Source organism: Aulonocara stuartgranti, assembly GCF_965226115.1.
Source record: "Aulonocara stuartgranti genome assembly, chromosome: 11".
In the NCBI taxonomy this organism is placed as follows: Eukaryota; Metazoa; Chordata; class Actinopteri; order Cichliformes; family Cichlidae; genus Aulonocara; species Aulonocara stuartgranti.
This window is the reverse complement of record NC_138947.1, coordinates 23,640,725-23,657,861: the sequence shown is the minus strand read 5'-3', so window position 1 is coordinate 23,657,861 and position 17,137 is coordinate 23,640,725. Positions and strand designations below refer to the sequence as shown.

The following is a 17,137-nucleotide window of genomic DNA, read 5'->3' as shown; positions in this document are numbered from 1 at the left end:
GCTTAGCACAGACCTGCCCAAAGTGTGGGGCCCGCCCCCTGGGGGGGCGCGGTATGAAAAGGGGGGGAAAAAAACCAAAACGCTTGGACACTGCTAGCACGGGGCGCCCACAGAAACGCAAGAGATGAAGCATCGCTGAATATGTTTCCAAACCAACTTCATTTTAAGCCAAAGACTAGAAAATATGGTGAAGCATATCTTCCTTTTGACTTCACCTGCACAAGTGCCAAGGTAGGTCTCTGCAACAGAATTAGTTTTCCCTGCGTCGGGAGCAGCGCTGGGCTCTTCAAATCACTGACAAACAGTATCCCACATTCTTGATTTTTAGTTCACAAACACTTGTTGTAATGACTAACTACTCCTGACATTTTGGAGATGTTAGCTCTTTATACAGTAAAGTTACAGTGGGATACAAATAATATCAGTCTGATCCTGCCACGATTTGTTCCCCCAGTTCAAATCATGGACAAACAGTATCCTACAGCTGTTTATGTTTTTAAACCCATTTTGCACAGAGAGGCATTTTTGAAAAATGTATTGATAGCAATGTTGAATATTATTACACAGAAAAAAAACAACTACATGTAAAATAATTACACCGTGACGCCTCTGCCTTTCTAAATGGAGGGACAGGAACTGCATATGTATATGTAAGCATGTAAAACCTGAAGATAGTCAGATTAACAGTATTTTGTCTCTATCTGCCATTCTGCAATTCATCTCATGTAAACAATAACATGGCGCACAGCGTGACGTAAATAAAGGTGCATACCTTTGATGTTGCGTGACGAACTGTATTCCTCGTCCACACGTAAACGCAAAAACTGAGTTTTAAAACAATCTCCGTTTTCGGTGATTCGAAACGCTGTTTACGTGTGAACGAAAGGTCCAAACTCATAGAAACAGCTGCGTTTTCAAAAATACCCGTGTAGGTGTGGACGTAGCGTAAAAGAGTTAGTAGTTTATTTTATTACCACCTGTAATTTATTGCAGATTACTTGTATTTGCTTAATTGTTTACATTCTGCAAAAAAAGAGCAATAAGGATGATAAATAAAGCTACTTCAAGAGAACCATCAAATCCACTTTTTATCAAATTAAATATTCTCAAATTTAAAGATTTGGTTGACCTCAGAACTGCGCAAACAATGTACAAAGCAGCGAATAAATCTTTGCCCCACTACATTCAGAACTTGTTCCAAATAAGACCAAATACTCATGACCTGAGAGGGATCCTTATGTTCAGCAAGCCAGTAGTAAGGACAAATGTACAATGTCAGAGGAGTTAGTGTGTGGAACACCTCTACAGATGAAATCAAGACAAGTACATCAATACAAAAGTTCACACGATTGTTCAAAAATAATAAATTGTATGAATATATGAAATCTTCCTCTCAGTGACTGAGTTGTCTCATTGTGTCCTCATTTTTTATAGATCAAGGTCTGAGTAACCCAACCTTAAGTGTTCATTAAGGTGTTTGTCACATAGATAGAAAATAAGCTCAGAGGTTAAGCAGCTGTTATAGACAGAGTGATTCGTTTATGTAAAAATGTAGTTTGTTGTTGTTCTGGTTTACGTGCTGAAAATGGTTTTATTTGTGTATGTTCAATGTGTTAGACTTGTACATAGTTAACCATATATGATCAAATAATGTTGAATCCTGGATATGGATTTGTAAGCAATGAAATTTGAAATAAGGGGGTAGGAGCAAGAAAAGTGTAAACTTCATCCTACTCCTTTTCGAGCACACGCGTTCTGTAGACATAGATATATACATGAAAACTTGATGATTTTTAAAAAATTTTTTCTGTTGTTATTTCAATTATATTTGCATGTTCGAAATAAAATTATATCTATCTATCTACTAAATGTGGGTGTGCATGGATGGAGGATGTGTGAGTGCAAGGGGGGGCGTGACATTTTTCTTGTAAAACAAAGGGGGGCCCAGCAAAAAAAGTTTGGGAACCACTGGCTTAGCAGATATGATATATCTACATATCTCTACTCTTAAAAAACACCCTTAATTCAGCATTCTTCTTTCACACATGTGAGAATATTGCCAATAAACATTAACAATGTAGTTATGTAAATGAGCATTGTTTCATGCGCGGACAACGCCGCAGGAACATTTCACCATGGCAACAAACCAGCCCTCAGGAGTCTCAGGCAATGTACAGTTATTTCCATGACAACATCATTAAAAGTTTCTTGGAAGCCAAGTGAAGTACTCTAATCAAACATTAGCAAGAGGAAAACAGCCACGAGACCTCAAGGTGATCTCTCTGTTTTTCTCTTCTGTTTTTTTCTTTTTTCAAATTCCTGTTTAAAAAGATATTATGCACGTTCCTGCTGTTTGATGAAAAGTATTCAACTCAGACGGTTCATTAAACTAAAACCTGCTAAATGTGGCACATTACCGCAATTAGCAAAGTTTCTCGGAGTTACTTTTTTGACCCTTCCCACGGTAAAAGTGAGTTGTAAGCTTGCCAAGATCTACAGCGTAGCTCTTATCTGAGCAAACTTACCTGAGTGAAGTGCTCTCTCTCTCAGAAGAAGAAGAAAAAAAAAAGCAGCTATGAGCAGTCCAGCAGTTCAATGAGAAGCTTTTCATTAAGTATCCAGAAGCTGGAACAAGTTGAACATAAATGACATCATGAACTCCTAAATAGACTTCATTTTGACAGGGCTTTTGTGTGGAGAGATTTTATTTCATCGACAAGATTTCACGACTATGCAGACAAGTTCACGATGACTTAACAAAAATCTTCTCTTTTTTTTTTAGTTTCAGACAGATAAACTAAATGATTTTATCCACTTCCTGTTGTGCAAACAGCACACACTTGGCATGTTTAGGGACATTAAAACAGTCTCCAAACTAATAACAGCTTTTAACACCAAGTAATACTGCGGCGCTGCCGTGTCTCTGTGTGCTTATTAAAGTGCTTTCAAGAACAATGAAAGTGTGGAGCTAAAATATTGACTTTGGTCTCCCGTCCCACTGGTGATTACAAACACCCTTAACCGTTCAAAGTCAAAGATGTATGTAGGTCCATCAAACACGAAGACACAAAACCAGAGACACACAAAGAAACACACTGAATCAGAACTGGCAAACCACCAAGACGCTCAATAGAGCCAATCTCTCGCTCACACGCCAGGCTGTGAATTCCCAGTTTGCTTTGCAGCGACAATGGGGTGTGTGTGCAAGTCTGCGTCTGTGCGTGAGTGCAGATAAAAACGCCACAATCACTGAATGCAGGCACAAGGGCCACCAAACTAAATGCTTGGACGGAGCTGGCATGAGGACCCATGTACACACACATATATATGATTAGGAATGGATATGCTTGCCAAGACAGTTTCCCCTCTGTTCCAGAAGGCACTAAGGTGCTTAAGCACTCAGCCTATATGGAAAGGCAGAGTGTGACAGAAAGAAGGGGTAGGGTGGGAGGTGAAGAAGACAAAGCAACAAAGCAAGTTGGTCACCAAAATTGCAAAAATTAATTGGTTACACCCATGTGGGCTTTCATTCACACTCAACAATTGCACTTGGGTCTAGTTGGAGCAAATTAAGCCAGTTTTAGGTGAACTATCCATCAGTGCAAATATTTCCATTCATTATCACAATCCGTCCTTGTCCTTACTCAATTAATAGCCGGAGTACTGGTTTAATTCCCTGTAGCTCAAGTCTGATATGGCTTCAGTGTGCTTCTTTACAACATGCGTTTACGATGTCGGTGCATGCAGTGCGTGCAGAAATGTGCGCAAAATTTGGAAGGTGGTGAGGAAAAGAAGGATTTTTCCAACCTTGTTTCCAAAGAAGGTCACGGCGGCAGCTGGAAATTAGTGCAGCGCTGCACGCACATTAGCGGATATTGTTTCAGCCAGGCCTCAGTTGTAAGGTAATGTCAATCACTGCTCTTACTGTGTATCTGCCCCGGGGCCAAGTAGACCACCCTCCCTCCAGACACACACGCAAGCGCTCACAAATCGCAGTATTTTCATATTTCTTTTTGTGGGCTCGTCATCCTGCGTCAATTAGAATCAGCGCTGTAATAAATGGTGCGTGAAAGGCTTTGATGGTGTAAATATTTTATTTGCACCTTCAGCGCTGTTGTCCGTGTAATCTCGCTGCTGCAGCTTTGACTGGCATGGAGGAAAGATGCTGGTTAAAATTCTGAGCTAAAACACACGGGGAGAGAAAATGATACTTTTAATGAAACCGTTGTGAAGCATGCTGAATGACAGCATGGTAAATTGACTGTGCTAAATTGGGCTTAACCTGACATATATCAACATGGGATTTATGTCAGGTTTTTTCATTCTCCGTACTTTAATGACTGCTTTCCTGCAGGAAAGCGGAACAAACATTAACAAGAGTGGTATCAGGTAAAGTCTAAAAAAAGCAAAAACCTTGCTTTCTAAATTGTATTTGTTTGCTTTCATGTATTGAAAATTGAAACAGTCGAAATATCCATTAATCAAAAGAATCATTTACATTCAGATAAGCTCGAGCAGAGGCTACTGCATACATAATCCTAGAGATGGATGCAGAAAAATGGTGAGAAATTTACTTCATTAGATGAGAATGAAAAGGTCATTGCCTGAGATTGTGGCTAATAAGAATCTCCGTCAGCCGGTGGCTGATGTCAAGACCCTCTGTATTAACCAACAATTCACACTAGTTATTGCTATCAAAGTGTATATAGTCTAATTTTGACATGCATTTATTTAAACAGAACTCATCTTCTGTGAAATTGAAGTTTAATCTGAAATTAATTGTATTCTTACGAACTTTTGATCAGCTCAGTGGAAAGGGTACCTGGAAAGCCAGAAGAGAAGACTAGCTAGTGCATGTCATTCTACAGCACTATTAGAGTTACCGGATCATGGGCGCTCAGGACACACAGATCCAGTCAAAGAAAAGAGCTTGGATGGAATAGCAGAACTCAGAGGGTAAAAAATTCACATTTGCAACAAGGCTTTTGGAGTATTGATTTTACTTAGAATTTTAGCCCTGGGAGAGAGGAAGCAGGTGGGGGCAGGTGAGCGGAGACTGGAGAACAGAGGTGTGGCTGGTACAGTTAGCCGAGAGCAAAGTGGACAGCGGAGAGGGCAGGTTTTATCCAGTGAGAGTAGAAGGTGGATGGTGGGGTGAGGCAGAACTGGTGGCTGGAGGAGAAGAAGAAATTGAGATGGAAAAATGGATAGCTTAGAGGTCAAAAAGAGCACAAGGAGAAGAAGACGATAACTTTATAGTTACAGGTGTGGTGTGGTGTGGTGTGGTGTAGTGTGGTGTAGTGCAGACCTGAACAATCCAGTAGGAAACGATAAAGAGAGCCAGGGGTTAAATACTGCTAAGTCTTGATGAGCTGATGAATCTCAAGTGTGGCTGTTTAATTGGCCAGAGATGCAGGAATGTGGAAACACACCTAGATAGAGGGAGCGAGAGAAAGGGAAAGAGGGGGCAACACGAACATTAGGAAACGAGAGAAAGGTCAAACGGAGGCAACAACAACAGCAATGAGAGAGAGAAGCATAGTAACCAGGGGGCTGTGCAGTGATTAAGCATTCAAAATGATTTTAAAAATGATTTACATTCTACATTCTTGGTGCATGTGTTTCATTTTTATTAACTTCTAATTAGAATTCATCCGATTCTTGTGTCACATGGTATGTACAGTAATTTGAACGAGTTCTGGGCAGCATTGTTGTGTGGCTGTTAGAACCGTTACCTGAAAGCAAGAAGGTCTTGAGTTTAACGCCAACATCTTTCCATGTGAAGTTTGGATGTTCACTCTGGCTTCCTCCCACAGTCCAAATATATGAAGTTAGTGGAGTTAGGTTAATTGGTGCTTCTAAACGGACCATAGGTATGAGTGTGAGTGGTTGTGTGTCTCTCTGTGCAAGCCCTGCCACAGTGTGTACTCTGTTGGGATAGGCTCAAGCCCCCTGCTGGAAGAGAATGGATGGATGGACTTTTAGGAATTGAAAGGGCAAGTAGCTGCCAGGTACACTCAAATCAAATGCACTTGATTTAACTGATCATCAGTAAGTGTGAGCACATCTATAAAATCAGATGTTTTTGCAGTTTGCTGGTCTGGAGCTTTCAGGTACGCCTAAATAAAATTCTACAATCTTACCAGGAGTGAATTTCTGAGCATATTCACCCCAACAACAGTCCATGCAAGGCTTGGAAACAACAAAAATACCATAAATACATCTCACACCCTATGGGCCACAGTTAGCATGTTAAATGTTAAAGTTTGTGGCGGCATAACTAGAAGATGATTCAAGCACTGTTTATTTGGAAGGGTTGCCATGCTTCTTCTCTCTAAAAAACAAAACAAAACATGGCTGCACAGCTTAAATGTGCAAAGTTGACTCTGAACAAACCACAAGGCTTTATTTTGGACAGAACAAACTACAGATGTTTGGCAACAATGCACTGCAACACCTTAGGCAAAAACCAAACACAGCACATCAGCACAAGCAGCTCACACCAACTGTGAAGCATGGTGGTGGAGTGGTGATGATACGACCTGGGCACTTTGCATTCTTCAATGAACTTCAATGTATGCCAAAGTATTCTAGTCAAATGTGAAGCCATTTATTCACATGCAAAACCTTATCCCAAGCATAGCAGCAACAGAATAGCTTAAACAGAACAGAATCAAGATTTTTACTGCCCTACTTTCAGTTAATGTATTTTGTTTTGCACTATGCATATTTTATATGCCATTAGGTCATTTATTGTGAAAATTCTCATGTAGGAACTATTGTACTGCATGTTGGTTCCACTGGTGCACCTGAGGGAGATGCACGCCCATGTTGATGTGTGAGCATGGCAAGTTGAAGCAAGAGAAGCCAATTTAATTCAGAGAAAGTTGTTTCTTAAAAGTATCTGTAAAGTGCTCATTTCTGCCTCAAAGCATGGGTCAGCCAGCGAGGTATGTTTGTATGTTATATAGATAATTTTATGTCTTTATTTCACTCGTCTTACTATTTCCTTGGATCGTAGTTTGTGATCAAGGTGAAGCTGTAACAACCTCGAGACCTTACAACTAACATTAAAGCCAACTTCATGCCATCAGTAAAAGAACTCTTTATTGACTTTAAGAAGAGGTAGAAGTGATAAAGATACTGAGTGGTCCAGTTAAACTCCAGCCTGAAATGCTGTGCAGAGCAAAGAAGTAAAGAAGAATGGGCCAAAATGTCCCCAGAACCATGTGACAGATGACATATTCATACAGAAAACAATCCGGTCGTTAAGTCTGACGTCACTAGCCGTGTCTGGGCCTAAACTCCGCTGCAGGTCCATATATCAAACGATCACTATGGCATCACAGAGTTGAAAAACTGTCTAAAGTCTTTCATAATATGATCAGCGTTCTCCTCTACCAGGTGTAACAATTGAGTTTAACATCCAGGCATCCATGAAAACGGAATTTATAACATTTAACGGAGTTAGAAGTTAGCAGGAAGTTAGCTCGCTAGCTTCTATCTAAATATAATATAGCATCACCTGACTGTGGGGTCAGGACATGCTATATGTGACTGCACTGTCGAGCGCAGATCCACTCAGCGCAAGCTAGCAAGACAGAAGCTAAGCTCGTTGCAACATGGCAAAATGAACCTCCCCCACCCTCATTCGGATCTGGCCTTTGGAACTATTTTGGTCTTCATGTGAAGTATGACCCTGAAGATAAGCGCGTCATGGACACATGTAAAACAGTATGTCGGATATGCCACACAATGCTCAATTACATGGGTGGGAACTACTGCGTTAGCGCAGTTTGCCCGTTTTATATATATACATATATATACACACACACATATATACTAGGGGTGCAACGATATTCGTATCAATATTGAACCGTTCGATACAGTGCTTTCGGTTCGGTACGCATATGTATCGAACAATACAACATTTGTAATTTATTTTATCAACTTGCCTTCTGACGATGCTGTCTGTGTTGAGCGCTCAGTGAATCTGCGTTCGACTACTCCGCCTAGGCTGCACTGTCAAGCGCAGATCCACTGAGCGCTCAACACAGACAGCATAGTCAGAAGGAAGAGCACAGGGCAAGCTAGCAAGACAGAAGTTAAGCTCTCCTTGCAACATGCACCTCCCCCACCCTCATTCAGATCTGGCGTTTGGAATTATTTTGGTTGTCATGTGACGTATGACCCTGAAGGTAAGCGAGTCATGGACTAAAGTAAAACAGTATGTTGGATGTGCCATGCAATGCTCAATTACATGGGTGGGAACTAGTGTGTTAGCGCAGTTAGCTCGTTAACGTGTTGGCCGTCTAGCCCCATGCACGGAGCGATCGGCGGTAGCTCGTTAACGGAGATTTGCCGTGTTGTGGCGTTAAGGTCATTTCAACGAGATTAACCTGAAAGCACTAGTGGGAACACAACGAATATGACTGCACATTTACGCCGACATCATCCTAGTGCAAAGACAAAAACAACAAGCATGCTACTAACTTTAGCCGAGTCATTTAGACAGCTGTTAGCACATGATTCTCCTTATGCTGCTGAGAATATAGCCCAGAAGAAGCGGATAATATAGCTTTTATTTTGGAAAGAGACATTTCTCTGTAATAAACTCTCTTTTCCAAAGATGAGTGATTCCTCAATCAGATACAGGGCTTGCAATATCGCTAGCCCAACGTCCTGGGGCTAGCGATTTTTTCAGTCGGGCTACCAAAATCTATCTCTTCCCTGCCCGTCGGGCTATTGTAGGAAAAATATATGTCAATGCTTTTGCATTCTTTCAGAAATGTAGCTGGGTAATTATGTCATTGGCATCGGTGAGCCACTCGCGTTTGAATTTGCGCTTGTTTTTTTGCTTTCACTTTGCAATCGTGCGAACTGTGTATAGAGAGCGACAGCACTGATCTGTGAGTGATGATAATTTGTGCACCAATTCCTCTGACATCGTCTTATTAATCGTTAGCTTACTATGCAAACATGACAAGTGAAATCTCCCGCAGCAAGCTTAAACATGTGAGAGGTTGATCGCGCAGAGAATCGCTGAGCTTATGTGAGTGCGTGTGTAAAAGCAGCAGGATATATATTTTAGTTCTGCTGAGCCAAATAAGACAGGTCAGGGTGAAGAAGTGACAGCCAAAGAAAAGCTTACCACAAAACGGAGAAGTTATGACAAATCAGACTATAAGGCAAAAAGAAAGTGCAGCTTTATGGTTTCATGGACAAAATAATTTCTGTGGCTGCAATATGACGAGCTAAATAACCAGGGCTGCACATAAGTGGTCCGCAGGTGCGCATTCGCTGTCAAAATAAAAAACACGCACAAGGGTTAGGGTTAAATTTAAAAACTGTACTTTTGAGTTAAAATATATATTTATAATTTTAATAAATGACAAATTAAAAAGGCATGAACATTTTTTTTGTATCGAAAAAATATCGAACCGTGACACCAAAGTATCGAACCGAACCGAACCGTGAATTTTGTGTATCGTTGCACCCCTAATATATACATACACATATATCAGGGGTCTAGAGTGCGACCAAATTTTTCAGTGGTGCGACTAAAAAAAAACATTTGGTTGCACCTGTGCGACCAAATGTTCGGGTAGCAAAAAAAAAAAAAAATCTGCAACCTTCCCTGTGGTCAACAACAGACACATTATGCCCCTATCGTGGACTAAACCAATCAGAGATAGTAAGGGGCGGGACCTCTCTGATTGGCCGTGGTCCACTTGAAAGTGCAGGTGGAAGTGGGAGGAGAGTAGCTTGAATAAAGCGATATCAATTCATTAAATCCTGAATCGACTTTTAAATATAACTGTGTTTTGCCAGAAACGCCAGATTCTCAGATTAAAGCTCACAAAACTATTTCAACAACAACCAAACAGCAGATGAGAGCAGGTACACGGATTCCACACAAAGACGTAAACACAGAGCGGACCTGACGTATCAGAATCAGCTTTGTCTTTCTCGGCTTTCTCACCCGACAGCCCGTAGACGGACACGCTGTCGGAGCTTAGCGATCCTGATGCGTCCGGTCCGCGCTGCGATTACGTCTTTTTGCGCTGATTCTGAGCTGCAGGTTTTGTCTCTCTCCAACCAAAATTCACCGAGCCAGCAGCAAAAGAAGCAGCAAACTGCGCTTCACTTTGATCAATGTCGTCATGAATTTTGCTGTTTTGCTTCCACGACTATTAAAATCACACTTCATGCACAGCTAGCTCTCTCTCTCTCTCTGTACTTCAAGAACAGTTTCCCGTCTCCAATCTCTGTTTTCTGTATTATTCATTCGCTTATTACCCACCAGTCTACCGTTGTTTACAGCGCTGTCGGCTGCTGTCTTTTTCTTTTCTTTTTTTCACTTAAATGACCTCGGACAAGAAAGCCTATTTTTTCTGTTGTTCAATACTGAAGAAATTTAAACTTTATATGCAGAACATTGTAGAATATTTTTAAGGTTATCTGCTATAAAAAGCCAGACCAGGAAAATCTCCTTCATGTTTTTCTGTGTTTTATTCTTAGTTACTTTCACACAAAGGCATCTGCTGTGATGTTCACAATTCTGATGAAGTCAGTACTGATAAATGATCAGAATTATAATATTTCTGACTCTTCTGGCTAAGTTGAATCGAATCGGGACTTTGAAAACCGGAATCGAATGGATTATAGAAATCAGTGATGATACCCAGCCCTAGTGAGCAGCCTAGGCACGACAGAAGTGGATGTAGCTGTAATAGGAAAAGAACTATTGCTAACTTTTCTGTTAAGTTAAGGCCTGATCCTTCTGAAATTCATAGCCAGTGCTCTGACATGGTGTCATCAATCTTTGAATGCTGAAAAAGCACAGTGTATCCAGAAAAACACATTATATTATATAAATTATTATAAAATTTGTGTGCGCCTAACGCCTAACCGGTACGCCCATGGCAAAAAGTTAGTCTAGAGCTCTGTATATACACACATATACACACACACACACACACAGTAGAGTATCAATTATTACACAGATAGTGAGTATAGGACCTTTTTTCCTATCAGACTCAACAATTTGGGCTGCAAAGGGATGACATACTGTGTAGCAGCATGAAAACAGTGAGCGTATGCTGGCCTCCCACATGCTACCACTTGTACAGTTGAAAATGCAGAGACGTCTTTCTTCTTTCTTCCCCCTGCGGTCTACATATTAATTGTAACTTTTCCTGTAGTAAATCACTGTCAAGCTCTAGAACAAAGACTTAAAGTGTGATCATATAGAATCTTAGATCTCTTAAATTGTTTTATTTTGGATTAGAAGACCTTAGTTTGATGTACCCCTGAAAACATTTTCTTATGCTGGCCAAACAGCATTTAGATCAATGAACTGAGATGATAAACAAATGAGAGACGACACCGAAAAGTGTGTTAATGTTCAGCCTCCCTTGCATTTGTCTTGCGTCCAAAGTTTCTCCGTTTCAAACCAAGAGGACATCACAGATGACAAATTGACAACAGCTGCAACTGTAAGACAAGAATTCAGAAACCGCCGCTTTTATTAGAAACGACTGAAGTGAATGATGCGAAGTGAATAATGATCTTCTGTGGATGGCTCCCGCCTCAATATTTCACAGTAAGTGATGATCTCCTAAACATAAAGGGTGTCGTAGAATCCATATTTCATTGGAGAACAATGCAGTGTTACTGACATACACAAGCAGGAAATGTGCTTACAAAGCATCAAAAGAACTGTCGCACAGTATGGATGGCTGCAGAATAATATAGGGCACTGCTGGATGGATGTAACAAGCTTCACAGCTACACGCATCATTTGATCACATAATACAAAAGGTAGTGTGTGCGTCCGTGTGTACGACATGCATCATTTGATCAGGTAATACAAAGCTTTGGTGCTTGTGTTTGTGCACAAGTTTGCCTGGCATGCATCATTTGCCTATATACTACAAAGCTGCAATATGCTGTGAGTGTATGTGTGTGCGTGCATTCAATATGCATCAACTAGGGAAGAAAAAGTCTGAGTGCATGCTTGTATCTGTTTGTCTACAAAATGTGTGACATGCATCATTTACTTAGATAATACAAAGCCTGCGTGTATGTAGGCTACAAGCAGTTGTATATCTAACAAGAGGGCTTTTTGAATAAGAGAGCGATGAGTCCTGTCAGTTCTAAAGCATGCGCACGCACACACACACGCACGCACAAACAGAGACGCACACATGCTGACTTTCTGCTAAATTAAGCACAGGACGACCCTACAGACAAGACATCAGACAGCAGAGGCATTTTCTGACACACACAACTTTTGACACAAGCCCATAAACAAGCTAAGTGAGTGACTAGAAATAAATATGCACAGGGTGCACACACACACACACACAAATACAGACATCCTGGTGGAGACACGTCCCAGTGAAGCGCCACATAAATTGGGGCATGCATTATTAACTGTCTGGGGTTTTTAGAGCTTGCACTGGGACAGCTGTAGGTCCAAACAGCCTGACATTAGAGAGCAACACAGGGAAACTCTATGCATGACAACAACCGAGCAATCAATAATTCAATGACTCAGTCAATCAATCAACACTTTGGCAGTTTTACTCATGGCAAATGGATTTTATCCTTTATTTAACAATTCTGGATGGTTGGGACAACAACCCCCCCCAAAAAATCTAACTATAGAGAGTTGTATTGGAGGGTAATTACACTGTTATAGAAAGGGAGGAAAACTAAAACAAAAAACCACAAGCAAGTTTTGGTAAAATCCAGCAGTAGTATGATATCGGTGCCCTTGAGATTTCTGCTGCTATCCAACTATTTGAATTTTGTCCACATGTGAATTATGAACCCTATGAATCAATGATGGAGGTGGAATCATTCTCGTTATTTAGACTGGCATGGCAGGAAATCAGCTAGATACCACTGCAAGTCAGCCACACATGCCTAGAGACCAATTGGTAACCCTCTGGAAACTACAGATCGCTTGGGAAAATGTGTATCAAAGAGGGTGCTGCACCAAAAACCTCTTTGCTTTGGTTGCTAGCAGATTGCTAGTCACCTATAGCTTATCCGGGCATTAGATTGATATCTGGAACACTCCCCATCTAGTCGCTGAGCAGCAGTGAAAGTGGGAAAAAGGGTGAGGCAAAGTAAAAGCTGTGCTTTATTCCTTTAACCAACAGGTTTAAAAGGAGCAACTTTTACAGTTTCACTACCGCTAGGCAAGCAGTTAGGAGTGTGTTTGGAGACAAGCTGGTATCTTCCATGGAAACTACAGGTGACAATGGCTGCTTGCCGGTTACCAAAGAAATTACAAGGATGTGCAGGACTGTATACCTCTTTGCAACCAATGTCACTCAGCAACAGCCAGCAACTACTTGGCAACTGGTGGGGGATTTTTCTATTGCAGCCTGTGGTTGCCAGAGGGTTTCTGACCATTCTCTAGACCTGTGTGACGGTGGCCTATTGGAGAATATAGGGAACCTTGTATGCTAGAAGCAAACAACTACATCTTACTTGTAAAATGTGTGCGTGGTGACACAATGCGTGTCAATAATAAATGAATCCCAGCAGTAAGAATTCGCCTGGCATCTCTGCCAAATATTCTATGAATTATTGTGGAAAAACTCTAAACACAAAGCACTTCTTGAACAATGAAACATAAGGTTAACATTTTAAAACACCACAAATGACATTCATTTTCTGAAAATATGTTCATGTCTCACTTTCAAAAATAAATACTGTGAAAAGAAGTTGTACACACTTTAATCAAAGTATAACACAGATCATCACTCAGTTTCACGAAATGAAATAAACCAAGCTAAATCACCTTCCAATTTAAAAGGATGCAGAGTGACAGATCAGACTCTCATACTGATGGTAAAGCCCTGAATGTATGATCAACTGAATATCTGTGTAACAGCTGCACCAGTAGCCATCAGTAAGAACTAAACAAAACACACTTTTACCTTTTTCCTAAGCAAGAAATGGCTCTACTGTCACTGTCACAAGTAATCAGCACTTAAAAAATATTCTAAATGAAATCCTAAATCTGGTGAATTATTTGTACCAAAAAGACTGGTATAAAAGGTGTTCGGTGAAGCCGTTTGACCATGCCGATAGACTGCCAAGAGAAGGTATTGACATTACAATAAAAAAGACCGCGCACACAACAGTCATTGTTCAGTACACTCTCTGTACAATATAAGCCAAGATGACTGCTGCCAGCGCGAGCCCGATCCCAATCTTCTTCAGCATTTCTCTGTCCAGACTATTAGATCCAATGGAGAAGGTGCACGAAGAAGGCGTGGGAGCAGAAACATGGACGCCATTGACCTTTTGTTCCTGTGGGAGGAAAACAAGCAGATTAAAAAGAATCCCAACACAAATCAGAGAGTTTTTTCTGCACTATTTGTAACGATTGGTAGTTTAAATGATTTAATTTTAGCATCATCTGTGATATGTGAAAACCCATCTCCTATGCAGACACACAGAGCTTGATACTGAGTTCATATCGTGTAATTCTGGTGGAATCATCTTTAAAATAAATCAGCTGGCCACAGTCACAAATCAAAGAAGGCTTGACAGCACAGTGAAAAAGATAAAGAAGAGCATTTAAGGACCAAACCCCAGCTGTCTTTGAGTCTATTCCACAGCACACACAAGCTATTTCTTTAAATATGACACTTCAGCCAACTAAATAATTTTTTAACTGCAGTTCCTGGACAGATGTGAGGCAAGCCCCAAAAGAAATATCAAAAAATAAAAAGAAATAAATCCATTCATAGATCATACGTGTTGATTACTGTGTACATTTTGAAATATATCTATGGATGCTGGCATGATGATAATGACAGGGATTTATCACTTCCTCTGCTTGCTCACTGCTGTCTCTTCCTTACACCTTCTGTCTCTCTCCATCTGTTTCCTCTCTAGAACTCAGTTTCATGTGGAAAGGAAAACAATAATAAAGTGAATTTAAAATGCAGTGCTTGTTTTAATACTTTGCGGATGAAAGCATTCATAAAAACTGGCCATTTGCTTATGCAAATGAGTGCATTTCAATTATGATGCTATTATCTCTGTGTAAGCAGTTAATGCAGTTTTGTAGTGATCCAATTACTGCAGAGTGCTGTCTATTGAATGGAGCTGATGTTGAGAAGGTGCAATGTTATGTAGTTAGAGAAGCCTGGATTGACATGAGGAAAGACGACTGATGTGATGGTGTTATAGCAGCACGGCTGAAGCAAGACTGTGATAAAAAGACAGTGACTGCATTTGTATTACAGTGAAATGATACTGCTCTGCTACAGCTATCAATTCAGCCAACAATATTAATATCCTAAAATAAAGAACAAAGCAACCTCCTAAAACCAATAAGAGGATGCAAATGGCTACAGATAGTGTTCTTCATCAGTGGCACATACAGTGCTGTATAATCAGACAATTGGCAATATGTTAGTAAATTTGATGTTGATAAAAATGGTGATATACTATATGGCTCAGACCTCAACACCCTAAACCTCTGGTCAACACAACTACTGCTACACTCAACCTCTGCGAAAACACTTGCATTGCAAGATGACAGCAGAGGAAACTTGTCTCCAAACAATCTCAGTCCAATTTGTACCAACTGCAATGAATCTGAGACAGATTGCCAACACGCTGCCATTAGTCTGAGTCAGCCTGCACGGATGAGCCCAACTCGTCACCACATCTCTGCAGCAGTGGACTTGACTTAGCTGGTTGCCAACTGGTTGTATTCCAATTACATTGCTATACAAAAGTAAGGTTGCCAAACAGTTATGTCATTTTGCAGTTAAACTGCTGTCCTGGAGTAACTAAGTCACTATTTGTGGGGAAATTAAGACTGAATACAAGTACTTAATGTCTGTATATAGACGGCAATAGATTTGCAAGTTTCACCAGTTTAATTAACTATATTATCACAGACAGAATGCAAAGAAAAGCCAGCCTGACCACCTTTGAGTGGTCAGACCTGGTCCCTGTTGTTGAAGAAACCATTTCAAAGGTAGCAACAGTGCAAGTTCATTGCACACGACTGCAAAAGTTTTGGTCGTGCCGCAGTCTCCAACTACTGTCTGATTGTAGCATTTCATATTTTGGGAATGTTCATAAAAGGCGTTAATCCGTTAGACTGATTTCTAATATTTAAATATGTAATATATGTTCAGTGTGCAGTCCTTCATTTACATTTGTTATCTCATTATTTTAGTCAGGTTACCCACTCCTGATTCAAAGCATTTTTTAAAAGTTAGATTTAGCAATTTCCATGTTTGGCATGAAACATTTCAACAATGTGCATGATCATGTGACGTTCAAAAATGCAGTTTGTGGTGAGAAAAACATCAAAAACTCGTTTCAGGCCTTGATAGCTGTAATAATTCAGTTAGTAACACTGACTATTAATGACTAGGCCAATTTCTCCCTGGCCTCCACCCACCGTCATTGATCACCATTCTGTTTGATTACACATTTATACGATTTTATCGTAATGTATGAGAACGGAGACCTTAGGTGTGATTTGAAGCTAGGCTAATTAAATGATTGATTTATAAATAAATAATCCTTCACGGTGTGGTACTTTTAATTTCAGCCTTAAACAAATTGCAAGAAGAGGAAGACGGGGAGACAATCGATCCAAATGTCCTTGTTCATGTACGTTGCTTTAAAATACGCCATCATCTTCATATTCCACGTCTCTTTAACACGTAATATGTGGTGTTTCCAATTTTCTGTACCTTTCAAGCTTTTGTTATTAGGCCAACAAAGAAAAATTCCAAAATAGACTTTACATACAAACATACTAAGATATTTTTACCCAAGGACTGAAAGCAAAACAATGGCAAACTTTGTTGACTACAAACACCTACCTGCATGTACACTATACATTCATATGAAACTGAGCATCGTTGCACGCCTACACGTCTTGCACGCACATGGCTGCGTGAGTGAGCAGCTGCACAGTGTCTTGTCCTCTGCCTCTCTATCCTCCGCATTACTCTCGCTCCCCTCTACTTGCTGGAGGTTGTGAATGCTACCTTGCCACCCACTCTTTTCCTGAACACACTGCCATGAATGGGTTCCTCTGTTACGGGCACACAATGGTGAATGGATACTATAACCG

General features: G+C 40.5%; 1 protein-coding gene across 4 annotated transcripts in view; it reads right to left on the bottom strand.

Annotated features, from left to right (window-relative positions):
* Window positions 1–5,928: 5,928 nt before the first annotated feature.
* The window catches only part of cdkal1 (CDK5 regulatory subunit associated protein 1-like 1), a 273,992-nt gene continuing 262,783 nt past the window's right edge, over window positions 5,929–17,137 (bottom strand). For 3 of the 4 annotated variants that reach the window (XM_082550966.1, XM_082550967.1, XM_082550968.1), the window contains one exon: window positions 12,586–14,334. In XM_082550966.1, the coding sequence (XP_082407092.1) occupies window positions 14,173–14,334 (162 nt within the window). In that variant the 3' untranslated portion in view covers window positions 12,586–14,172. Of the gene's footprint in view, window positions 5,956–12,585; window positions 14,335–17,137 lie in introns of those variants that run through there. The other variant, XM_082550971.1, reaches the window with a different exon arrangement.